The sequence below is a fragment of the Natrix helvetica genome (genome assembly GCF_964273705.1).
Source record: "Natrix helvetica genome assembly, chromosome: 2".
NCBI classification, from domain to species: domain Eukaryota; kingdom Metazoa; phylum Chordata; class Lepidosauria; order Squamata; family Natricidae; genus Natrix; species Natrix helvetica.
The window spans coordinates 113,962,216-113,989,137 of NC_138552.1; the positions used below are offsets into that span (position 1 = coordinate 113,962,216).

At 38.0% G+C, this 26,922-nt stretch overlaps 2 protein-coding genes across 5 annotated transcripts in view; one reads left to right on the forward strand and one right to left on the reverse strand.

Annotated features, from left to right (window-relative positions):
* Positions 1-18,217, reverse strand: part of CFAP91 (cilia and flagella associated protein 91) — a 35,986-nt gene extending 17,769 nt beyond the window's left edge. Inside the window, exons 1-12 of one of the 4 annotated variants that reach the window (XM_081940254.1) lie at positions 17,196-18,217; positions 15,737-15,813; positions 13,327-13,484; positions 12,846-12,929; positions 12,149-12,205; positions 11,497-11,675; positions 9,206-9,383; positions 7,794-7,951; positions 4,714-4,896; positions 4,318-4,460; positions 3,781-3,897; positions 1,256-1,327 (exon numbers count right to left, since the gene is read on the reverse strand). In XM_081940254.1, the coding sequence (XP_081796380.1) occupies positions 1,256-1,327; positions 3,781-3,897; positions 4,318-4,460; positions 4,714-4,896; positions 7,794-7,951; positions 9,206-9,383; positions 11,497-11,675; positions 12,149-12,205; positions 12,846-12,929; positions 13,327-13,484; positions 15,737-15,813; positions 17,196-17,292 (1,503 nt within the window). In that variant the 5' untranslated portion in view covers positions 17,293-18,217. Of the gene's footprint in view, positions 1-1,255; positions 1,328-3,780; positions 3,898-4,317; positions 4,461-4,713; positions 4,897-7,793; positions 7,952-9,205; positions 9,384-11,496; positions 11,676-12,148; positions 12,206-12,845; positions 12,930-13,326; positions 13,485-15,736; positions 15,814-16,653; positions 16,712-17,195 lie in introns of those variants that run through there. The other 3 variants (XM_081940255.1, XM_081940257.1, XM_081940256.1) reach the window with 3 other exon arrangements.
* A 110-nt stretch (positions 18,218-18,327) lies between these two features.
* On the forward strand, positions 18,328-25,677 carry COX17 (cytochrome c oxidase copper chaperone COX17). The gene is made up of 3 exons (XM_081940258.1): positions 18,328-18,509; positions 23,704-23,821; positions 25,415-25,677. Exons 1-2 carry the CDS (start codon positions 18,385-18,387, stop codon positions 23,786-23,788), a joined length of 210 nt encoding a protein of 69 aa, XP_081796384.1. The 5' UTR covers positions 18,328-18,384; the 3' UTR covers positions 23,789-23,821; positions 25,415-25,677.
* Positions 25,678-26,922: the final 1,245 nt, after the last annotated feature.

The window sequence follows — 26,922 nt, forward strand, 5'->3', positions numbered from 1 at the left end:
CAATGTTAAATCATTATTTCCCTTTGTAGTTATGTAAGTTTGGATCTAATTTAGAATACAGTTTACTGTAAAATATGGCTGCAATTGAAGGGAAATAAGAAGCTCAGGATTGAATGAGGAATCCTTGGTGTTCTCTGAGCTTGGTTGGAGGTATTTTATTACCCAACTAGGTAACCTCATCAGTGCTAGTGATTGTGGATTTGCTGCCTGCTTACATACAGTAGCTTGCCTGTAGGAATCTGGTTTTCTCTTTTGTAATTCCTGATTAGGGTATTGTTTTTTGCTTGTTTGTTTGTCTAGTATTAATCCTTGCTTATCTGTATGTTGGTTGTTGGAGATAATGTGTTCTGGTTTTTTGTTTCCTTCTTAGCTTTGTTGTTGTCTCTTTTGAATGGTGCATAAATGTGGTTTATCTCTATGTGTTATTGATATCTGATTTGTCTGAATGTTAAGCTTTCAGGCATTCCTTACTGTTTTGGGGTTTAGTTTGGTATAGTACATCCAGTTTCCCAGATGAAACTATAGTTGAATCTGTTGATGTGTTGTGAGGTTAAGCAATTTAATTGTGTCTTCCAACTGTTAGTTGGTTTTATGGATGCATTCTTATTACTCTTGTGCCTGTCCTGTTCTACATAATGGTTGTTATAGTCACTGTCACCTCTTACACTGTATGTTGTAGATGACTTGCTTTTTTCGTCTTGTGCTACTGGGCGATTTAATTTACTAAAGGTATTTAGGAGGACATTAATTGCTCTGTGTGCTATGGTAATGCCATGTGGTTGTAAGTCTGTTGATTGTTTCTGAGGTGTTTTTGATGTATGGTAGTGTTATTCTTTTTATAGCTTTTTGGTTGCGCTGTAGGGCTTGAGTGGCTAGGCAGCTTTTTGATAAAGTTATATGGGTGTTTATTTTGTTGGAAGATGTTGTACAGGTGGTCATTTTCCTTTTTCTGGGGTTCTGGGTGGTTGCAGTGCATTTTTACTGGCTTGAATAATGTTCTTACACAGTTTCTGTAACTGTGGGAGGATGGGGGATATATAAGATATAGTTTCATGTGAATATCTTAGTTGATCTAAACACCGTTGTAAAGTTTATTGTGCCTTCAAACAATTGGAAGAACATGATTCATATGGGTTAGCATGCAGGTATGGATTTTTTTCTTTTTAAAATGGTTTAATATAAACAGTTGGGAGACAGATGCAAATATTGACAGAATCTGTCATCAAGATAATGGATGCCACAAAACAAAACTTACCATGTTTTGGATAGCTCTGCCTCGTATTAATTTCTGTAGTGTAATTATAGCCAATTCTCTCTCTTCATCTATCTTTAAAAGAAAACAAAAGCATTGGGAAATATGGCAATAAGCGAAACCATCTGTTTTCAAGGATTATGTCCGGTCTGATTCTGGATAAATTAGTTGGTACATTTCACTAAGAGATTTGCCCATATTCTTACTGGCATAGATACGAAGAGAAACAATTAGTGTGTCCAAGTGAAGGTGGGGAATACAAACAATAACTACATAAAGAAAAGTAATAACATTAAGAGTAATAAGCTAAAGAAGCAGATCTGGTTGCACAGTGCTCATTGTGTTAAAGAATTTCTTTATTTTTCTTCTCTCCTCAGTCTAGGAAAGACAAAACAAAGCATATTTTTCAATTTCTTTTTTTCTGATTGGAAAAGTATTATTGATTTCTTGAGATGCTATGTTTTGCTTTCTTTTAGTTGAAAAATTTCCAAAGAAAAGAATGAAAAAATGTTCCAATAAATCAGAGAAGAACTGAGTGACTTTTCCCTGGTCCCTGTTTCTTTCTCCAAAATAAGCCGTCAGTTTCCAAAAGTGAACAGATAAGGGGAAGTAATTCGTGTTCATTTTTTTCCTCACTGATCAGAAATAAATCACCTTTTCTGTTATGTTCTTACATTTCTCACATGAGCCCATTCTCTGCAATTGCCACTTCTCCTTTTTCTTAAACTTGTTGTATCAATTTGTCTCTCTATATTTCCAAACTAGGGAACTGTTCATTGCAGGCTAAGATTTTTGTGTTAGCTTTTAGGCTGTTAACTGCTTTAGATCTCTCTTAGTTTAAAGTATTGAATATCAATTGATTATTTGATTGCTTGTAAATCATTACCCTCAAATATTATTTAATAATTTTGACTGCTTTTTAATTAAAGTTTTATTTGTGGATTTCACAAATGTATGATCGTTGAATAAACTACAGGGTGTTGTCCCAACAATTTGTTAGTGTGCAAAAATGTTAATAAAGGAGTCGCAGGATTTCTATCACCAATAAATATATTATGTTAGATTGCAATAATGAAGAACTATTAGAGCAGTGGGATGCACTAGAGGCCAGAGAAGATTCTCTCAGATCCAGTTATTAAGAGCTCTTGTTAAACCAAAATTCATAAGGAGTAAAGCTTCTGTTTGAGCTTTAATTTGCATTTGGTAGCTAAAATTACTGCACAAGCTAAATCCTGCCTTAGTCATGAAAGCCAGCTGAGTGACTTTGGGCCAGACATTCTCTCTCAGCCCAATGCACCTCACAAGATTGTTGTTGTGAGGAAAATATGAAGAGGAAAGTGTGTTGGATATGTTCGCTGCCTTGAGTTATCTGTAGAAATGAAAAAGATATGCAAATAAATAATAAACAATTAGCCAAATAGTGACTGCTAACAATACAAAAGATAAACTTAAAATTGTCTTTAGGAAGTACATATTGGAATTAAAATTAAAGGAGAATCAGAGTAATAAGAAATGTAACAGTAAGTGGTGATCTGAATAGAGGAAATTCAACACTAAAGGAGATTAGGAAGGAAAAGAGGCAGCAATAAAAGAAGCATAAATATAACAAAGTAAAACTAGATTTCATCCAGAAGCCCACTGATTTGGGATTCTGTTATCTGACTCTTGGTGGGCTGCGACTCGCCTTTGGACCAACCCAGCTTTTTTGGTTTGAACATCCACTCATCCTGACATGAGAACTGGCTTTCTTCCTCCTAATTACTTAACGCCATCTTGTGATTGTGACCTTGCTTTGTACTTGTACTTCTGTTGCCCCCCCCTCCCCCCTCTTCATCTGTGCTACTGGTTTTTATCATTCCTTGTCAGTCTGAATTTATATCTGATGTAAAACCTGATGATGATCTCATCTACCGTATTTTTCAGAGTATAAGATGCACCAAGGTTTTGAAGAGGCAAATTTAAAAAAAAAAGGTTTTGCACTCTGCAGATCTCCCAAAAATGGCCAGTTTTTTTGCGAAAACGGGCGTGTTTTTTTTTTCCCAAAAAAAAGGGCATGAATAGCCTTTAGGAGGTTTGTGGAGTGCTCTTGGGGGGTGCCCCCCCACAAAACTAGCAAAAAATGTCCCATTTTTTTGCAAAAACAGGCCTTTTTTAATAAAAAAGGGCATGCATAGCCTTTAGGAGATTTATAGAGTGCTCCTGGGAGCTGGGGGGGGGGGGCAAAATTGAGCAAAAAATTGCCAGTTTTTCACTCATTTCTGCCCTCCCCAGCCTCCAGGAGCACTCTGCAAGGCTCCTAAAGGCTATGCACGGTCATTTTGGTGAAGGGGGCGGGTTTTCAGGAGGCAAAAAATGCTGTATTCAGTGTATAAATGCACCCAGATTTTCAGCCTCTTTTTTGAGGGAAAAAGGTGCGTCTTATACTCCAAAAAATATGGTATGTTCTTCTCACCTGTATCCATGTACAGTAATAGGTTCTACCTGTTTTTAGAACTAAGCCAAGCTTTTACCATCAACACTACACCTACTAGTGATGGTGTTTCCAATTCTGGAGTGGGTGGGTGAGGCAAAATCTTTGATAACTTCTGAAGAAAACGTAGTGGCTTGTGTGGCTGTTTAATATGGTATTTCCTGTCTTGCAGTATCTGGAAAAGTTGTATAATATAAAAAATCAGTCTATCAGTCTTGACCCCAACATTATTTTCTTATATGCTATGTTCATAGTAAATAAAATTGTTCATACATTTTACTATATTTATAGAAAATTTCTGATCCTTGAAATTTCCTATATTTTACAATCTAATAAAAACAAATTTTGAGGAGAGAACCTGGAGAAAATATAATATTATTTCCCATTTTAAAGGACTTTATGAAATAGAAATGAAAACAGGATGAGAGAAGACAATATAACTCTGAAATTAGCAACAAATAACAATTTGGCATGTTTTGGATCTGTAATTTTTCTTCACATCTTCTACAAGTAACATTCCCAAAACCAAAAAGGCCACTTATATTGTGGATGCCATGCACCATAAGTTGAAATGGCCTGGCAGGAAATCAAATACCTGGTAAACCTGTGCTAATTCCATCTCTAGTCTAGCAGACCGCTTAGTGAATCCATCTTTTGTGGTTAAGCTTCTGGGTTTTGGAGCTTCAGTTCGGGGCTGTGTAACGGAATCAGGAAGAAATGCTTCTAGTTCAAGTAATCCTAAGAAAAATAGAAGAGGAACATAGAAACTAGAAGATATGTTTTAACATTGATGCAAGAGAACTAACTTCTTTTGTCCAAAAATGGAATTTTTGTCATCCATAAGAATATTTCTATTTCTTTCAATGGAGAAAAACATACCTTCCAAAAGTACTGCACAGGATGCTTATGAATCTAACTCTAACACTGGCAGATCTATGTGGGACACAGTGATCCTGGACTGAATGAATGAATGAATTTGAACATGACTCACCTTCATAGGTGTTGAGAAAGGAATTCTTCACTACATAACGATCTGCATGATTATCTGGAAAGTAGCCAATCCTTGATAATGGAGCATAAGGCTGTGATTCATATTCAGTGTAGTCCTTAATTACATTTCTTTTCTCTAATTTTCCCTCTACATTTTTCCCTTTGGCTATTAATCTTCTGATTGCTGTAAATAAATTGAGACAAAATAACACCAGTTTTAAATATAGCAGTTGACCTCTTCATTTCCTTGAAGACTAGGATTTGGCTACTTTTATTTCCATTTGCTAAGAATGGGATACTGAAACATCTTGTTGCATTTTTGTTAGCAGTTTCTCAGAGCAGGAATGTGGAGAATATAAACAGCAATTACAAACAAGGTCAACTGCAATGAATTCATGAATTACTGTAAAGATGCATTCCTAGCCATGCTGTGTGGCATCAATTTTATGAAGCTTGAATCAAGTCACGCTGGTCAAGTGGACAGCTCTAACCAATTATTGTCCTTTTAGACCTTTAGGTATTATCTATGCCAGACATCTATACTGGAAGTTATTACACTAATTTAGGGCTGAGAATAAGTTGGCAGAAAATGAAGCTGGCTTTAAAGATAAGCATTCTGATCATGTACCTCTACATGTAGCATTTGTAGACGTTAAGATTCTTTGACTTTTTGCCAATGAAAAATTACCTTGGCATCCAGATTTTGTAGATTCAAAATTATTATGTGCAGTTAGGGATTATTTTGTGGATAATAATCAGGAATTGTTCCTCTATCCTGGTCCTATTAGATCTCTCAGCGGCTTTTGATACCATCGACCATGGTATCCTACTGCGCCGGCTGGAGGGGATGGGAGTCGGAGGCACCGTCTTACGGTGGTTCGGCTCTTACCTCTCCGGCCGGATGCAATATGTGTTGACAGGGGGGTAGAGATCGACCCTGAGGCCACTCTCTTGTGGGGTGCCGCAGGGATCGGTCCTCTCGCCCCTCCTGTTCAATGCATATGTGAAGCCGCTGGGCGAGATCATCCGTGGTTATGGGGTTGAACACAATCTGTACGCTGATGATACACAGCTGTACATTTCAACCCCAAACCACCCCAACGAGGCTGTCGAAGTGATGTCCCGGTGTTTGGAAGCCGTCGGGGTCTGGATGGGGGACAACAGACTCAAACTCAACCCCTCCAAGACTGAGTGGCTGTGGCTACCGGCACCTCGGTTCAGCCAGCTGACCCCATCGCTGGCCATAGGGGACGAGCAATTGCCCCCTGTGGAACGGGCGCGCAATTTGGGCGTCCTCCTAGATGCCCGGCTGTCAATGGATGACCATGTGGCAGCCGTGGCAAGGGGGGCGTTCCACCAGGTTCGCCTGGTGCGCCAATTGCGCCCCCTACTGGACCGGGATGCCCTACGCACAGTCACTCATGCGCTGGTGACGTCTCGCCTAGACTACTGTAATGCTGTCTACATGGGGCTTCCCTTGGGACGCGCCCGGAGACTGCAGCTAGTCCAGAACGCGGCCGCGTGGGTTGTCATGGGAAGTTCTAGATACTCCCACGTAACACCGCTCCTGCGTGAGCTGCACTGGCTGCCTGTGTTTTTTCGGGTGCGTTTCAAGGTCCTGATTACTATCTTTAAAGCGCTCCATGGCACAGGACCTAGTTACTTGCGGGATCGCATCCTCCCACATACATCCCTGCGGCCAATCCGCTCTCACAGGGAGGGCCTTCTCCAGGTGCCGTCCACTAGGCAATGCCAGCGGGCGGCGCCAAGGAATAGGGCCTTCTCTGTGATGGGCCCAACCCTCTGGAATGACCTCCCCTCCGACATTAGAACTACCATGGACTTCCGCTCCTTCCGACAAAAATTGAAGACTCACCTGTTTCGATTAGCTGGCCTGGCATAATTATAATTATTACAACTGCTACCTCCTGAAAGTATATTCTCAACTGGTTATTTTAAGGGTAGTGTTTTAATCTAATTGATTTTAGGGCTTTTAGAGCCATATTTTATTCTTCTATACAGTTCTTTTAATTTTTAACCTCCTCCATGTGTATATGTATATTTATATTTATATTTATATTTGTACTTATTATTTGTTATGTGTTGTGTGGACTGTACACCGCCCCGAGTCCCTTTTTGGGAGAGGGGGCGGTTTAGAAATGCGAAGAATAAATAAATAAATAAATAAATTATTTTGTGAATATTAGACGCTTGACAGACAGAAATTAAAGAATTCAAGATGTGTTCAACAATCAATATTGTGATTAGTCTTAGATCCTTTATGTAGAAGCAATCTCGTTTTGTTTTAGAAGATTCATTGGTTTTGTAGGTGCTCAGGCTCTTTTCAATTACATAGTAATAGTATGAAAACTAACAAAAGGAAGAGAGAATATGCTTGCAAATAGGGTTGTTACTACCAGACAGTGGTGGGTTCCTGCTGGATCGCACCGGATCGCGCACGCTCCCTTTCAGCGCTCCACCTGGCTTGCGCGCTCCCTTTCAGCGCTCCACCTGGCTTGCGCGCTCCCTTTCAGCGCTCCACCTGGCTCTCGCGCTCCCTTCCGGCGCTGAAACCGGAAGTACAGTCTTGCCCCGCCCCTGGCGAAGCAACGACGCCTGCCTGCGCTCCACCAGCTCGGCTGGGAACGGAGATGTTTCCTCAGCGGAGCGGAGCGCCTGAAAAGACTTTTCAGGCGCTCCGCTCCGCTGAGGAAACATCTCCGTTCCCAGCCGAGCTGGTGGAGCGCAGACAGGCGTCGTTGCTTCGCCAGGGCCGGGCAAAACTGTACTTCCGGTTTCAGCGCCGGAAGGGAGCGCGCAAGCCAGGTGGAGCGCTGAAAGGGAGCGCGCAAGCCAGGTGGAGCGCTGAAAGGGAGCGCGCAAGCCAGGTGGAGCGCTGAAAGGGAGCGCGTGCGATCCGGTGCGATCTGGGAGGAACCCACCACTGCTACCAGAGATGAACGCATGCCCATTCTCAATGATGTGGTTTTTTCTCTCTTTCTGTTTCTCAACAAGTCTTCTATTGCTAGGAATTTCAGCACTCTTGAGAATATATTTACTACCTAATGATTTTCTCCATACCTTTTATGTGTTCATGTTGAATCTTTTTCACCTTCTTTTCTTTTTCTTGCATAAGTTTAAACCAGTGTGCATCTAAGCAATTGACATTTGATTCATTGTGCTTCTCTTCTCGTTTCATCAGCAAGGCCTTTAGAAGGTTTAGTCTCACTTCTTGCAGTCTTCAAAAGAGCAAATATATGACCATTTATTATAAATATAAATATTATTATATCCCTTATCTGCAAAAAGGAATAATCATGTTATGTAGAAGATATAAAGTAGATTCTCAAGAGAACTTTATATGAAATTCTCCTAAAATCTGGAATTGGAAATAGTATATAAGAAATTAATAATAACATAATTTACATGTCTACAACAAATGGCTAGAGTACTGTATGCCACCAATCATGCATTGCCAAAAATGTTTACTGAGACTGCAGAACCCAAAAGCAGATCCCTAAACATCTGACAGGATAGTGCACCATTAGTAGACAGCATATATAGCTTAACATGAATTTATCTTATGCTAAGTGTGTAATCCTATAAATTTTTATATTGCAATATAGCATACAACCTCAACAGTGAATATTGTACATAAAAGAGGACTTTCTATAATCATTATTGGGTTTGATTTTGATTGACCCATATTAGCTAAGAAAATTCATTTTCAGGCCTACAAATATAAATACTATCAAACTTATTTCTATTTCCAGTAACGAAGAAAAATAACCAGTTTATTAGTTAAGATATGGGGCTAGAAATCAGAAGATTATGAGTTTTAGTCCCACTTTAACTGGATAACCTTGGACTTGCTCTCAGCCACTAGGGAGGAAGCAAGGGCAAACGATTTCTGAAACGCCCCAACTGGGAAACTGACAAAAATGCATTTGAAGGCACATGCACACAACCAGTAGAAATAATTACTTTGTGGTTTTTAGTTGCTGAAATTTATATTTAACAATGGGAGCTTAAAAATAGCAAAGGCTTGTGTACCTCCCAAAATTCTTACAGAATGCTCTTGTTGTAAATTAGCACCATATTCTACCATGAGGCCTTGGATAACATTTAAACTGCATTTAAATGCATGCTGTATTTCAGAATGCAATTGTATATGGACAGCTCATAACCAGGCAAAAATTCTTGTCTTTCTTTTAAGTGTTTAGCTTGAAGAATTTTAAGAAATCCACAAGCTTACACATATTGTAAGTACTGCCTCTTCAATGTTTTCTTTCAATTATATATTACTGCTTCAGTTTAGCAGAATACATCAGGCCATCATAAATCCATGAAACCAAATATATAGCATGCTGACCATGTACATAATTTGAACTCAGTGATATTTACGGCTAAGAAGTATTCAGATAACACATAGTTCCCATTACCACGTCTGCCAAGGATAAGGATAAGAACACAGGAAGATAAAAATTACCTACTCTTCTATTTCTTCTTCCCGAAAGGCCCACTCTTTTCTCTCCATTTCCTCCATCATTTTCCTCCGTTTTGCAATGTGTGCAGCATCATTCAGTGGTGGAAGAGTGGCCTCCCAGGCTCGTTTCTCCCGGGCTCTTTCAATTACTTCCACTTCTGCCTGAGTTGCTGGAAGGCCATGACCTTGAAAGAACAGGAAACAATAAACAGACAGAAGACTCAAAATAAAGTACTGTGAAGCATAACAGCCAAAATATTATTTTAAATTCTAGTGTAATGCAAAATTCTAAAGCTAAAATTACCCCTTGGAGTATTGAAAAATAAATGATTAGAAGACGTCATTTTAAGCCATCATATCCAATCACTTCCTCATTGCTGGAATCCAAAGTAAAGCATCCACCCATTCTTATCAAACCCTTCTTATTTTTACTAAGCTTTTCATATGAAAACTGGAATCTACCTTCTTATAATACAAAACCCTTGTTTTATTCCTTACACATGTTTGAAAAGTGTCATATCCCTTCTCCAGTGTTTTATCTTAAAATGTAAACAAATCTACTTCCTTAGATTTGCTTGGTAATTTTTATATTTTGCTGATCCCTTTTGTTAGGCTTCTTTATATAAATCTATATATCTTAACCTGCTTCTAATGCATTTTGGGGTGTATTTGAAGAGTATAACCATATCCCACTCAGTTATATTTTCTCAACACTAAACCCTCCCAGCTCTTTCAATCTTCTTCACTGAACTTAATTTTCCAGCTTTGGATTGTAATTATTGCCCTGTTACAGGAGTGGGATTGAAAATTTTTAGCAACTGGTTGGTTCTCTGCCCGGTTGCTGGGTGTGTGTGGCCATGGGGGCATGGCTTCCTGCACCATGGCGGGGGGGATGTTTTGCCCTCCCTAGACTCCGAAGGCTTTCCATGAGCCTCCAGGAGGGTGAAAACGGCCTCCCCCAGGCTCTGGAGGCTCTCCGGAGGCTGGAAACAGGCTCGTTTACAAACTTCTGGGAGGCCCATTTTTCCCCTCCCCAGGCTCTGTAAACTTTCCCCAAGCCTCTGGGAAGGTGAACATGGCCTCCTCTGGGCTCCAAATGCCCTCCGGAGGCCAGAAACAGGCCCGTTTCTGGACCTCTGGAGCTTCCAGGAAGCCCGATTTTCGCCCGCCCAGAGCCTCTGTGCGGGCCCTGCACTTACCTGGCATGATGTGGGCCATGTGGAGACTGCTGGGAGAGGAGGGGCGGGTTAGGCGGGGTCATCCAGTCCTTCCAACTAATTATATTGTTCACAGTAATGTTTTAATAATATGATTCAGTGAAATAACATCCTAATGTCTTTGTTCTATCCTTGCCGTCTTTTGGGAGCTTGCTTTCTTCTATGCGATTTAGGTACTTTATTTTATAATTAATGTGAAATTTACAATCAGAGGCTATCCAGGATAGCCAAAATCTACAACAATCTTCTATTATTAGAGCTGAATCAGATGTAGATGTTATTGCCATTTAATTTTCTTCTATTTCCTGTTTGTAAATTAGAACACAGCAAAACATTACATTTTTCTCACTTTGGATAGTAAGATGGCCAATATATAAATGTGGGGAAACCAGATAGTTTCTTCCCTTCAGGTGACAGGATTTATGCACCGATGAAGATATTTAACTGTAAAACAGAGTTTTATACAACAGGTAATAATATGAACAATTTTGGTAGCTAAAAAAACCTTGTGTGTGTGTACATGTACACAAAGTCAAAATAAAAACCGACAGATCAGGTGAGCATAGGTTTGTGAAACTCCACAACAGATCAGCTATACAAACATTTGGGAGCTATGCTTTGCTTTTCTCTTAGCCAACTGTCTATTCCATTCCGGCACATGGATCAGCAGCAGAGACTACTTTTATTTATGCTCCAGTAGCCAAGTTCTAGAAAAGACAGCCAAGATTCTCATAATACATACTGCAGAAATGGAGTAGGATGTCACTATTCTTAAAATCTCTACCTGCTTCCATCACATTTCTGTAACTTTACTACTCAGCTATTAAATAGTCAATGAAAGGAAAATGATTGGCAGGACAGAAGACAGACAAATAGGGATAGAGCTCCTAACACAAATTAAGTCAATGAACTTTGTAAGCACCCTGGCTATTAGAATCGCTTGATGGCTTAAGTGCCCTCATAATAGATATCTGAGGTTGTTTCTTCTTTGATAGCAAAAGTTATGAAAGGTCACGTCATGGGAGCTTAACTATATTACAGAAAAACATTGTACCCTGTGTTCATCAGATCTTAAACTCACCCCAAGTCAGCGTGGCAAGAGTTAACAATTCAGGTATTGAACCTGAAGGAACTATGTATTCAGGACTATAGGGGTCTGTCTGAGCTTCGCCATCCCGATAATCTGTTTGTGTTTCCACAGTTCGTGAAATGTGACATGGTTTGTCTTTGGATTTTGCTGGATAAGTTTGTAGCTCTGGCCTAAAATGCAAAGAACCAAGCAACATATTTCAAAAGTTTCTACATTATTAAAATAAGATTTTAGTTATGCCACATTATAATATGCTTTTATTATTGTTATTCCACAATGTTACTAAGGAGTTCAAAAATATTACATTCCATCGTTCCTAAATCTCCTTAATCTTGTTCTTTTCTTTTATAAATTACTTTCCTCGTTATTTTGCTGTCCCTGGATTCTGTTATTAAACTAATACATCCCTCTCACACTTGGTTCATTTTCCCAATCTTTCACCTAAGACATAAAGACATGAGTAGTTCATATCAGTATCCCAAAGACTGGGGGGAATCTGTGTGCTTCCCTATGCGTAACAATATTTTAGACTGTTTTCACGCTTTTTAATTTAATTATTAAAAAAACTAATCCCTTGAGATGTGGAAAAAACCTTATCATTTCAGTGATTAAACATTAGAGCTAATACTGGCTTATTACTTACTTTGACATTGCGTAAACAACATTCAGTGGAATTGGCTTATCAAATGGAATGAAAGGTCTAAAAATAAAAACAAAATTAAGAATAGATCAATGAAACAAAAAGGATATTTCTTCAGTTAATAATTCCCAGGACTGCTATTTCACCAGCAATTACATGTTACTTAACTGACTACTTTTGAATAACTAACTGGTTTTAACCTGTATATGGATATTTTAATTATTTTATATATAATGAAAACTGCTAAGAGTTGCTTGATTGTGGTTGGATAAAAGTTTGCTTTAAAAAATAAATAGATGTAGAATAACTAGTCTCCCTCGGCTATTACAAAAATATATATTTTAATTCTCAAATTTCATTTCAAATGTATGTTATTAAGTATGTGTGTGACAAAATTCTCCAAAATTTCTGACTTATTCTTGACAAGTTTCAGAGAGTAAAATATTTTCAACAGTTGAAAAAAACTATTAATATTGTAAACAATTAATATTGTTCCTTAAAACACACATGGACCTCTTGTAACCTACACAGATTTACCTTTAATCAAGGCATCTGATCAAGACCCCCCTGAAGTTTAAGTACTTGGATGGGGAGGATAATTGAAATTAGGAAAGAATCTTTATTTCTAAAGTATTTTGGGAAATATTTTGGCAATAGCTATTAATTTGGTCCATGAGATTTAATTTTGCATGCTCCCCACCGTTCAAAATATTTCCAGCGATTTCTTCCACTAATTTCAGGATCTTCATATTCAATTCTCGGCACCTGAAGTGAAGGTGGGGCTCTATAAAGAAAAATAATATATGCAAATTATTAGTGAATCTGATATTTCAGAGAAATGTAACGTTCTAATTTATAATGTATTTTGTTTTTTAAAAGTTAGTGGGGCTTCAATGTCAACAACACTTTAAAGTGACAAGGGTGAAGCTTTTTCAAACTATATTTCTTATATACTAGGAACTTTTGTAGCTGGGCCACATTTACATAGCTTTCCTCAATGGATTTGTTTTTCATGCTTTAACAATTGCTCATTCCAGAGATAGCATTTCTCAAATCAAATCTGAACTGCAGACTTCATGGTTGTAACATCCGCTAACAGTATCCTGAGTCTCTGTGCAGTGCAACTTGCAACAACTGCAATTGAATCACAATTTAACTAATATAAAATATAAGACACTTACACCACAAGGTGCTGAAAAGTCTCAAAGCGTTGCTGTGCTCTTCCTCTCCATCTTCGATCAATGAATGGAGGAACAGGAGTTTTTTCTTCTAATTGCACGAAGTACGATGGATAGTGAATCAAATTACTAAACATGGCTTTAAATTCTGGTACTTTCCTCTTTTTATATGAAAAAGATAGAAATGCAACATTATATATTATTATGTTATATCTAAGGCTTAAATACAAATATAATTCATCATCATCATTGGCTTCATTTGCATAAAGTGCATAGGGGAGCAAGTTTCTTCCAATGTATCTTATCCATGGCGATGTCTTTGGCATCTTCAAAAATGAGAGCCCAAGTCTTAATATTTTCTTCTGCAGCTCCTGGATGGCCAATGGGCCAGTCCTGTGAGCTCTGAAATATGGGACCAGACAGGCAGCTCATGGTGGGGCTGAAAATCTCCGCTGTAGAGAGAAGTACGTGAAACTTCCAACTTTGCAGGAGGTGCAACATGCAAGTAGTAGTGCAGCCCTCACCGGCCGGAATGAGTTAATGGTGCTGTTGCAGCAAGGGGAGGGGGGGTTGTGGCACAGGTGGGCCGAAGCAATGGGTGTCATTAATCCACGACTCTTTCATCCCCCTGCTGTGGCTTCCTGTCAGCTGAACCCACCACTGGCTGGCCCAGCCCTCCCCCCACCACTTACTCCTCGCCTGGCCTGAGATGGTAAGGGCAGGGGATGGAGATTCGCTCCATATTCCAGAGGGGGAGCAAAGCTTCATCTCTTGCTGGGTCTTGCGGGTGTTTCTTCTGGCCCTTGTTGGTCCTTTGCGACTGGGAGACGAGTGACTTCCTCTCTGCCCCAAGACACTGGCTGGCCCATGATGTGAGAGAGAGAAAAGAGAGAGGTGAAAGAGAAAAAAGAGAGAGATTAGATGAGAGAGAGATGAGAAAGATGAGAGATGAGAGAAATAAGATGAGATGAGAGAGAAAAAAAGAGAGATCAGAGAGAGATGAGAGAAAGAGATGAGAAAGACAGATGAGAGAAATGAGATGAGAGAGAGATGAGAAAGATGAGAAAGAGAGAGATGAGGAGAAAAAAGAGAGATGAGATGAGAGAAATGAGAGAGAGAAATGAGATGAGAGAGAAGAGAGAGGAAAAGAGAGATGAGAGAGAAGAGAAAGAAAGAGATGAGAGGGAGATGGGAGAGAGAGAGAGAGAGAGAGAGAGAGAGAGAGAGAGATGAGAGATCCCATTTTTTTGTTTTCTGTGGAAAACTGGTCCAAATGGCTCATTGAGTGTTTAACGTTGCAGAAACAGGCAGCCAAACTAAAGCCTGAAGGACCCCATCCCATCACTGGGAGTCCAAGCGCTTCAGTCAGTGGCACATGGATTCATATTAGTGGTCCGCGGGATTTAAAATTATGAATTTGGTGGTCTCTGAGGTCTGAAAGGTTGGTGACCTCTGATTTATATGAAGAAAATATGAAGACTTGGACTCTCTTTTTTGTGGGTTTTTTTGTTTGTCTTTGAACTTGTTTATTCTTAGACTGTTCAAATAACTAAAATATTCCACTGCCAGTACAGGATTTACCAAACCTTCCAGAAGAAATAATTGCTTGTGATGTTCTCTAGTAAAACATTACAAGTAAACTAAAACTATACCAATTAGTACCTTTAAAATTGTCAAATTTAATTTTCTGCTCTAGTGTATACATAATGTTAAAAAATTATTGAAGAATTGTATTAGACATGGATAGTTAGTAGTTTTATATTTAGATATATACATATATACATACATATATTCCACTATTCAGGTACCTCGGCTTACGAGCACAACTGAGCCCAAACTTTCTGTTGCTTAGCAAGACAATTGTTAAGTGAATTTTGCAACATTTTATGACCTTTCATGCCACAATTGTTAAGTGAATGATTGCAGTTGTTAAGTTAGTAATATGGTTATTGAGTAAATCTGGCTTTCCCGTTGACTTTGCTTGTTAAAAGTTTGAAAAGATGATCACATGACCACCAGGGCATTGCGATAATCAGAAATATGATTCAGTTGCCAAGTGTCTAAATTTTGATCACGTGACCATGGGGATGCTGCAATGGTTGTGTGAAAAACGGTGAAGTCACTTTTTTCAGTGCCATTGTAAGTTCCAATGGTCACTAAATGAATTGTTGCAAGTTGAGGACTACCTACATTTCTCTGTGCTAAAAAGGTTTGAAATTTCTGTTTATATAATTCAAAGAAATCATGCAACAATATATATCTACATGATATGAGTAGATATAGGTAGAAACTATGCTTTCTTTTAAAAGTTATATTTCCTATGAAATAAATTTCAAAATACCTAGCGACAGCAAGTTATTTTTCACAGAAACACAAGTACTCTGTGAAATAGTTTTAGACTATAATCACCTACCATTTCATCATGAATAAGATGAGCTTGGACATTTGCTTGTGCATGATCTTTTTCACTTGATAGCTCATACAATGGATCTAAAATATATATACAGAAATGGAAATACTTTAATAAATTTAACAAAATATATTATACTAGACAATCCTGTTAAGCATGTATTTATTCATAACTTATATTCTTTCTAATATGGCTTCAAGTTTAATTTCAAGATGAACTACCTTGCATACTCTGGTATAAATTCTGATGTAAGAAGTAGGTATGGAAAAATAATTGTGATGATACTTTGGGAACTCTCAGTAGCTTTTATTTATATTTATTTGTCTTTTTATAAGTGAGGTAGAGTAGAGAAATGCAAAAGCAATCAAGTCACTCAATGAAACAGTAAGCAATGCATACAAAATTCAAGTTAAAATTACTCTATCAGCAAGTATTTGCAAATGAACTCAAACTTTAAAAAACAGAACATTATTATAAAGCCAAAAGCAGAAAAATAAGAATGTTAGGATAAAAAAATTGTGATTCAGTTTGTCATGGAAACAAGAAGTACAACTCACAATCAAGTCAATTATAATTATGATATCCATAACGGTCATATAAAATGCAAATTAATGATCAGTGCCTATCACATATATTAATTTTGAGTGTGAATTGTTTATAACAATTACAGTACAGGTAGTCTGAATTTACGACCACAATTAAATCCCACATTTTCATTGCTAAGCAAGACAGTTGAGTGGGTTTTGTCCCATTTTATGACTTTTTGTGCCACAGTTAAGTGAATCATGCAATCCACTAAGTGAATCTGGCTCCCTCCACTGACTTTGCTTGCTGGAAGCCAGCTGGGAAGATTACAGATCATGGTTAACATGACCCTAGGACAGTCCAACTGTCATAAATACACGCTACTTGCCAAGTACCCAAATTTTGATCACATGACCATGAGGACACAGCAGCGGTCATAAGTGTGTAAACTGGTCATAAGACACTTTTTCAGTGATATTGTAACTGTGAACAGTCACTAAGCAAATAGTTGCAAGTCAAGGATTACCTGTAATAAAAAAAATTAGGCTATAATATACCTATGATGGGCTGAAAAGTCCATACTAAGGTAATTCTGGTCCTGTTTCCATACAAAAACACAACTGTCTTTTCTCCTTTACTGTACAGAGGTTCCCATTGGGACTATATGCTCTTGAGCTGGGTTTTATAACTACCAATTATCAGTGACTCTGATTTCAGGACTTTTTTTAACCTATACTTGGTTTAATTAGGATGGCCAATCCAATTTTCTTAGTCCAGAATACAACGAACCACAGAATTACTTTACAAACTGGAGTAAAATCGGCTGGCTAGTTTGTAGCTCAGCAGGCCCTTGCAAATCAAGTCTGTTTCGTTTCCCGAAAAGTTGACTTCCCCGGCCGCTGTAGAAAAGCAACCCCATCGGCGTCCCTTTAGTTACCATAAAGGAAATCAAAAGCCCGGTTGGGAGCCATCTTCCTGCGATACCGCATCCCACTATGGTCCAGTAGCCGAGCAACGGTCACCGATTCACTCATCTTGCGGCCACCTTGGTCTCTGCCGCCGCTTCGGAAGGTTGTCGGCGCCGTTCACATAGCAACCGTTTCCACAGCAACAGAGCCGAGCTAAAAGGGCTCGATGTCACTTCCTGGAGCCATATACCATAGAGCGGGAGTTGCGGGAGTGCAAATCGCTCCGCCGCTAAGTAACTTGGAGTCTGTCCTTGACGCTTTGCCCAGAGAAAAGGAGCAATGCGTCCGTATCAACAAGGCTCCTCTCACATTTGGGCGAGTTGAAAAAGGAGCATTTCCATTAAGAATACATTTCTGGGAGAATTTCTCTCGAAAACTCAAACTAGTCGCCCGGAAAACTGAACAGAAGCCACCGAGTATTATAAATCCCAGTATAATGAGCCACCTGTATAAAACATCTACGCACAGGGATGATGGACGGATTTGCTTCTAGTCCACTTTTGTGACTTCACGGACGTGCCCACTTAAATCGTCTTCCGTGTTTTGCTTTTTGTTTACGCCCCACGTCCTGGGATTGTCTTCTCTGTTCTGTTCAGATTCGACGTTGCTTATTATAACATTCTGCTGCCACCTAGCAGACTTTTACGGGCATTACCTCAATAAAAGCATATATTTCAAGAGTGCAATTCAAACAACGAAACTGGCATTTGAATCTATACAGTAGTTCGAAAGTCCACCTGACCTAGTTGACAGCTCCTTAGAGAATAAAAGAAAAAAGTAAGGGAAAACGGGGGGAGGGGGAATCGTAGATCAAAAGGAACAACAAACGTAAAACTAAAAAACTAAAAGGATTTATTTGCGGCTCGGCTATTTCGGGGATCGTTAGACACAATCTGCCGTAAAAAAGTTGATCAGTAGTTTTCAATGCCTCCTTGGCCTCCATCAAAAGAGGCTTCACCGCATTAAGAAACTTCTTCATCCTCTGCTCGAGCTTGGCTTATTCTGCAGTTCACGGCTTACATATATAGAACATTGGCGATGTTACGTCACAAACGTGGCTGGGAGTATCGTAACCTAGTGGCGACGGCGGAAATCCGAGACTGTCCTTCCCCGTAGACTTAAGTCCTGGCGGCTTGTGCGCATGCGCAAGTAGAAGGGATGTCGAACCTGGCCTCCTGCGATCCGGCGGGTCTCCAAGCCCCAGCTCAGGCGGAGCAAAAGCCGCCGCCTTCGTTGAAGCCGTGTTGTGCCTGCCCCGAGACAAAGCAGGCGCGCGACGCTTGGTGGGTAATGGGGGGTTACGGGAGAAAGGGCACGTGGGTAAACTAGGGAGCTCACCGTGACATGTGGAAGCGTGGGCAGCGAGGGGCAGTTTTGCGCGTTGGCAAACGGTATCGAAGTAGCCGAACTACAGAAACAACCCCCCCCCCCCGGTGTTTTTAAGCGCTTCTTCCAGACTGGCCCAACGTCAGGAAATGGCTAGTATATGGTTTGTCCCAGTTGTTCCCTGATAGGAGAAAGTGCCTCCTCTCTTTCCCTGCTAGTGCTATTACAAACGATTTATTGGAAGAGACTGCCTGGGAGATTAAAAAAATCACATTATTATTGAAATTTATTGTGGCACTTTATATTTAGTTATATACAAAATATGTTGTGGCTTCAGTCATAAACTATGAAGTGGCTAATTATTGAACTGCCAAATTAGTTTTAATATGGAGCAATTTACCACCTGATTACTTTTAAAAACTTGCTGAATAACGTGCTTTAACTCGAATAAAACAACCTCATTTCTCGAAAACTCTGCAGAAGCAGAGACTAGGTTAGTCTTATTCAAATATACTTAAGTTATTCTTTAATCCTAAAATTTACAAGGCTCAGGGGAACTCCTTGATTACAGTTTTGAAACTATCTAGCTCAGTGTTTCTCAACCTTGGCGACTTTAAGACCTATGGACTTCAACTCCCAGAATCCCACAGCCAGCTATGCTGACTGCTGGATTCTGGGAGTTGAAGTCCACAGGACTTAAAAGTCACCAAGGTTGAGAAACACTGATCTAGCTTAACATTGTTCCATTTTACCATATATTTAAAATATATGTGGGCAGATTCTCACAATTTCTAATACCTAGTTAATTTTTTTTACTAAGACAACTGTATTTTAGAAATAAAAAACAACAGCAGTTTAAAAGCAAAGCATACTATAGCTTAACTTGCCTCAAATGTAAACTCAAATAAACCTAGCCCTGGGTAGATGAGGGTGTCCCTGCACTTGGTAATATGTCTTAAACTTCCTCAAGTTTTTGATAGCAGCAGTTGAAGGCTAAGTTTCTGTTTTGCAAATGTTTTGCGAGTGTCTTGCATAGTCTACAGCATGAAGAGTAGAAAGACAGCAAGGGGATATCCTGCTGTTTGGTGAATCTATGTGTCTATGCCATGTTTTGCTCCCAACCAAACCAGAGGACTAATCAAGGGAAGAAGTTTACCTTTTCTATATGAACCCAGATTTTAACCTCTTCCTGCAAAATTGCAGAAGTTTCCCAATCTTTCCTGAAGCAGTTGTACTAGTGGTTTTATTTCCCTTTAGCCAGAATGAGATCTCTATGTCCCTGGACAGAAACTGCTTAATTCCAACAACTGCCATCTTAAAAATTAATGAAATCAAATAATCTGACTTCTCACTGTTCAACACCTCTCAGTATCTGGAAAAAAAAGCCTGGTAGATGCAGAATTATCTCCTTTTAATCTCTAGAAAAAGGAAGGCAGCTACCACCCATTATTTTCAAAGGTGATTGAGAAACATTATATACATTATATATATATATATATATATATATATATATATATATATATATATATATATATATATGTATGTATGTATGTATGTATGTATGTATGAATGTATATACATATACACATACATACATACATACATCATACATACATACATACATACATACATACATACATATATATATATATATATATATATATATATATATATATATATATATATTGTAATTGTACTGATAAATAAATAAAGGGAGACTAGGATAGATCTATTTCGAGCTAATTAGCTCTCATCAGCTAGCCATACCCTTACTGGGATTAGTCATACCAGGGGTTGTAACATACATACATACATACATACATACATACATCATATATATATATATATATATATATATATATATATATATATATATATATATATATATATATATATATATATATATATATATATATATATATATATATATATATATATATATATATATATATATATATATATATATATATATATATATATATATATATATATATATATATATATATATATATATATATATATATATATAAAACATCTACATCTCTGTCTGTCCGTCCGTCCGTCCATCCATCCTTTTATTTTTTTTCCAGTTTTACTGGTGTTCTAGGACAAGGGTTCCTAACCTCCTGTCCGTGGACTAGCCCCGGTCCGCAGCATGCCAGCAACCAGTCCACACAAACAAGCAAAGCCTCATTCACAGGATGCAGGCAGCATGTAAAACCAACCCCCTCTGGGCAGTGGAAAAATCTTTATCTGTGGAACCGGTCCTTGGTGCCCAAAAGGTTGGGGGGCACTGTTCTAGGAAGAAACTTCCCATTTTAAATCTTTAAATCCTAAAGTTTTAGGAGGAGGTGGTAAAATTAGGTATATTATCCCTCAGCATCACTAATGTTTGCATTGTTTTGCTTTTGGGATTGTAGTGCACTAACTGTGCTGCTTCATAAACAATAAGGTCACTTTGGATAACTATTTGCTAAAGAGTTGTGGGCGGCTGTGAACCTTTTTGGCATTGTTTGCTTCATTTTCTTTCTTCAGAGCTCAAGTCCCACTCTCTTCTGCTGTTTAATACAACTTGTTTCCATGTCTTAAATTTCTTCATGTTAAATTTTATTCATTTCAGAAATCTAGAACTGTATAATGATTCTGGATATTGTTTTTGTGTATATGTGTATGTTTTTAAAAATAAAAACCCATATGTTATTAGGGTGGGCCAGGTTAATATTGAAAATTATTTTACAATTCTTGTTATTTGTAGGTTCCATATTGCAGATTTATCTTCTCACTAAAATGCATTTGCAATACTTATGATGCTTTTGAAACCATACTGAAGAACAAAAAATTGAGTCACCCAACACACGTTCCCAGTTGGTATTCACTAATTTGGCAACTTTATAGAATGCAACTACTGCATATAACAAGAATTCTCTATAATGGGGAAATCAATTGAGTGTGAAGTGTTCTATTTAAAACGAGGTCTTTGTGAGCAACCATGCCTAAATGTCAGCAATTCTGCAAATCAGTATAGCTCTGTGGCAGCTATTTTGAGGTGGTCATTGGTACCTCCCAAGAAAATATTCCAAACCTCAAACAGATTGAGTTTTTCAAATTTGTTTTTTTTTTAATTCAATTTATAAAGCCATTTATCTTACATATGTGAGTAGATATCTCACAATAAGATAAAATACACAGAATATAAAATAAAACACAGCAACTGAGCATCATAAAACAATATCAAGACAGGAAATGCATTCTGTCCAATGCCCAGGGCCCCACACTTGGGCATCCAGTTTTCAGGGCCTTACATAAGGTCAATAGAGATAGGGCTAATCTAAGGGGATATTGTTACAAAGGGCAGGTATCATGGCAGAAAAGTTCTCTGTTGCTGGGCTCTTCTAGTCAATCCTCCATGAGTGGTGGTACCCAGAGCATGCCCTTCTGCTGAATGGGGTAGAGATGATTCAGGACAGATGGGTCCTATAAGTAACCCATAAATTGGGTTTAAAAAGGTCCCCATAGCAATTACAACTATCACTTCCACATGTTTTGGTCTAGTGGCTTACATCAATATTGAAGTAGCAAAATTTTTATCCAATGGAAAATTCTGAACCATCTTCAAGCCAATAAAAATACATTAAATTGATGAATCTTGGAAGCAACTTGATGCATCAGTATCCAAAATCAAATCTGTCTGGTAAGACAGATTTGCTGCTGGCATACTAATTTAAGATAGTATAATATACTTTTGCTCAAGAGTATGTAGACCTACACAACAGGTAAGCCCATCTTGCATACACTGTTCAGGGAAAGTATAAAAATAAACATGTAATTCATACTAACACCTGTGTCGGTGAGTTCTTCAACTCATAGTAATTTAATTTCACTAGGGTTGAATTGTGTTTTATTCAATGTCACATATAATTGGGTGAAAAAAATTAAATACTCTTTTTGCAAAGTGCAAAAGCAACTCAAAGGCATTTTTTTCAGGTGCAAAAAGAGCCAAAAAGAAAAGGAACAAGAAGCCACTCTTCTGTACCAGTCTTTCTCTTCAAATCTTAAAATGGTTCTGCTTTTTTTGTTTGTTTGTTTGATGATGTTATCCATTCTGTCATGTCCTACTCTTGGCAGTTCTATGGGCCAGGTCTCTCCACATCTTCCAATCTTGTACTACTTTTTTTAGTTCTATGTTCTGGTTAGTGTCACCTTTGATGGTGCCCAGCAACCTTGTTCTTTGGCTTGGTTTTCTTTTGTTGTTAAACTGCATTCTCTAATGAATTTCCCTGCATGACATGGCCAAAATAAGTGAGATGCAGTTTTATGATTTTGCCTTCCAGTGACATGTCTGATGTTACATGTTCCGTGACTTCCTTATTAATACCTTTGCTGTCCAAGGAATATGTAGGAGATCTTCAACACCATAGCTAAAACAAGTTGATTTTCCACCTGTCTTGCTTTTTTAAGGTCCAAGCATAGGTAGCTACAGTGAACACAATAGAGTGGACTAACCTATATTTGGTTGCCAGACTGATGTCCTTGCTTTTTCATATTCAGCTCCTGTTTATCGTTATGCGATCCATTGCAATCAGATGTTTTATTTCCGGGCTCCATTCACAGCTTTGAGTGTACTGCGATCCTAGGAGAGTGAATTTTTTTCACACATTCTATCTCTTCACCATCACTTATTATTTTGAGGTTTCCTTTCCTTTCAGTAGTCATGAGTTTGGTCTTTTTGATGTTTAGAAAGAAAAGAGACCAAAATTCTCACTTCTTTGATTTTCTTGATCAGAAGTTCCAAACCTTCTTTGCTTTCTGAGTGGAGAGTTGTATCATCAGCATATTGAAGATCATTGATATCTCTGCCTCCAATTTTTACTCTGATTTTTGGTTCTTCAGGACCTAGCTTCCTCATGATTATTTAAGCATAAACGTTGAATAAGAAAGGAGAAAGAATACAACCTTGTCACCAGTGTTTTTTATTTGCCCGTAAAGCAATTAAAATAAGATCTGACTGTATTAAATGACCGGGATAAGGGAAGGAGAACAACTTGGTAACATAGTAGTATTACAGCTAATCAGAGCTGAAGTCCAGTGCTTATCAACTTAGTTGAGGCCTTGATTTGTGAAATCACTTAAAAGGGAAATGTTGTGTTGCAGCATCATCGAAAAAGGAGAAGAAAACTGTGGCCATCTTATTGAAGCTCACAAGGAGTGCATGAGAGCTTTGGGTTTTAAGATATGAACAAGATGAGTCATATATTGGAATCTTTCATAGGTAGGTGACTAAATTGCTATTTACCAAAACATGACTTAATTAAAAAAATAAGGGAAAAATATAATTTTCAAGTAATTTCCACTGCATTTGTGAGTATAGAAACTTTTGTGGGTGCGAAACATGCATAATCTGTAATATGTGTAATGTATATTCTTCCTGTTTCCAATTTGTCATTCATATTTGTTTTGGAAATCCTAATTTTAGTTTGAAAATCTAAAATAGCCTTGTTTTGCTGCAGTGAAACTAAATAGATTTTCTTCTTCTCTTAATCATATTTTCTAGCAATCTTTCTTATTTTCCTTTTTAAGCCTAAAACTCTTTAATTTCTCCAGAAATATAGATATCCTAATTTATGGATGAAATAGCTCCTTATGTTTTATCTGTTCTATTTCTACTAGTTGGAAATAGGACTTGGCACAATTAAATGGAATGAGCCAAGTATTCTTACTAAGATCTGTTATTTTTGTAGGGGGAGTATAATTTTATACTTTAGTTATACACATATTCTACTTAATAACACATATCTAATGGCATATGATAACCCCACCATTGGATTCACATCCTGCTGCTGATTTGTGAATTTAGAAAAACCTGATAATATATTAACCGTAAAGGAAAAAAAGAATCAATTTATGCCCCCAGTATTCTGTGGTCCTTGTTCTATTTTAATTCTAACTAATTTATGCATTGATTTTTTGGCTTGTCAGAGGCCTGCTGCTTCCCTTTCTCCATTGAAGAAACTGCAGGACCAATCTCCAGTGTTATCCTAGTTGTTGCCATCTTTTTGCTAAATACTATAGAAATACTATAGAAAATATGTTCAACTTATATTTTTTTTGTCTGCTAAAAACATTTGCATACTGCTTCTAAGTTCTAAGGTTCACACAATAGGATTAATTGGAAAAATGTTCACATGCATAGTCCAAACCATTATCATATACACGTCAATCATCAACTAAAGTAACAAGTTCAGCACGGACCCTCAATTAACATAGCATACCCTGCCTTAACCCAAGGACAGATACAAAGAGTAATACTCTCTGCCAGGAAATGGAATAAACTTTGTAAGATTTGTAAAATGGTAATAAAACATGTTAAATATTTGACAAAAACACTACAGAATTTTTATGTTCCTTTAAAATCTGGAGGAGGGTTTTGGAAAGGGAGGAATACCATTTAACTTAAATGTTCAAATGCATGATCATTTTTTCTGTAAACAATAACAAGATTCATCTTGAATATCATTTGGGTTTGAATATAGACAAATAACAATAAGAAACAGAATTTTTGATGATTTCTTTCAGCAATTAGCAAAACATTCTGTGTATAAATTTTGTATCATGTCATAAACTTTTATAATACATTTTGTATTATGAAATGTTTTATAAAATTTGCCAAATTTAATTCCATGGGAGTCATGGGTCCTGGATTTGGGATGCATTCTGTAAGTCAACCCATTTGATGCCGCAAATGGTTCAGAAATTGTTGATCTATGATGCACTGTTTCCTCCAATTAAAACTTTCGGGAAGGAAAGTTTTAGTAGTATATAGTTAGTCAAATTGTTTCTTAATTTTTTCCCCTTTTTCTTTTAGGTGATTTACTGTGGATAATTGGAAACTTTACTTCCACAGCTGGTTGAATTGCTTTTTGATGTTTTTGTATGAGAAGATGGAGAAAAATATTTAAAATAAGTTTTAAAATCACATCAATATATTGCCTTAATTGATTCTTTGAATTTGGAAAATTGTGCTAATAAATTATTCTTAATATTTAAAGTTCTAATTTAAATAGAGGATTGTTTCTTTCCTGTACATAAAATATTATGAATGCAAGCAATAAAGCAATTTAGTCTGAATACAGGTAATTTTGTTGAATTAATACACTTGTCTGCATGGATTGAGTTTTGTTCAGTTTCCTGGAGACTATTAAAGTGGCAGAATAATTGCTCACATTTTAATTTAAAAGCATGAAGGATTTGGAAAAAGCTACTTAAGTCATCAAGTCCAGCCCCCTGTTTAGTGCAATAATACAAATTAAAACATTCTGTCCAGTTTCTAGTAGAGCAAGCAAAGAAGATTTGACCACCACCTCCCACCATTAAGAATTGCCTAACATTTTACTGGAATCTCATTAAGTTAAGACAGTAATCCCTAGCCATCAATGTGGAGTAATATAAAATGGACTTTGACAGAGGTCTGCTGAATTTCAGTATTATTTAGGGAAGAGACTGCCATAAAAAGGCACACTACCTAGCTTCCATCAGATAGCAATATTTAGGGCCTACTCTCTCTGACCTGGTAGGACCAGTAGAAGTTCTTAGGGAAAAGTATAGGTATCTTATAGACCAGGGGTCTCCAACCCCAGACTGCAGCCCACTATCGGATCACAGCTTGTTAGAAACTGGGCCGTGCAAGCAGCGGACAAGCTGTCATCTGAAGCTCCACTTGCATGAGCAGTGGGCCCATGCGCTTGGATGCAAAGCTCCACTTGCATGAGTGGAGGACACTTGAGCCAAGGGAACTTGTCCTCTTGCAAAACTCCATTCACCCCAGCACTCTGCATGAGTGGAGTGTCGAATGCAAACACAAGTGCCTTCCGCTCGCATGCAAATGGAGTTGTGAGTTCGGGCCTGTGCCTGACACTCACAATCCCCCCTCCCGGGCCTGGAAAGGTTTGGGAGCGCTGAAATAGACCTTTAAAGCTAATAAGCAGCACTTTGTTTAGTACCCAGAACAAAACTGAAAGCCGGAGCAGCTTGCACAGCAGAGGTGTTACGTGGACTAATTTACTCTGCTGCTGCATTCTGGATCAGTTGTTCTAGATGATCTTCAAGGGCAGCTCCATGTAGAGTATATTGAGCAATCCAAACACATTCTCACAGACATCCAGGTTGCAACAGCTCTCTAAAAGGACTTACTTTCCTTCATACTTCTTTAAGGCAAGCAGTTAAGAGACTATAATACTAATTACCCTAATCGATTATCCTGACGCTGTACTGTATGTTCAAGTCACATTAACCTTGTTTATAAACCTCGAATTTTTGCCTGGAACTTAATGTTATCAGTTGCCTGGTCATACTCATTGAGATAGCTCCTGGTAG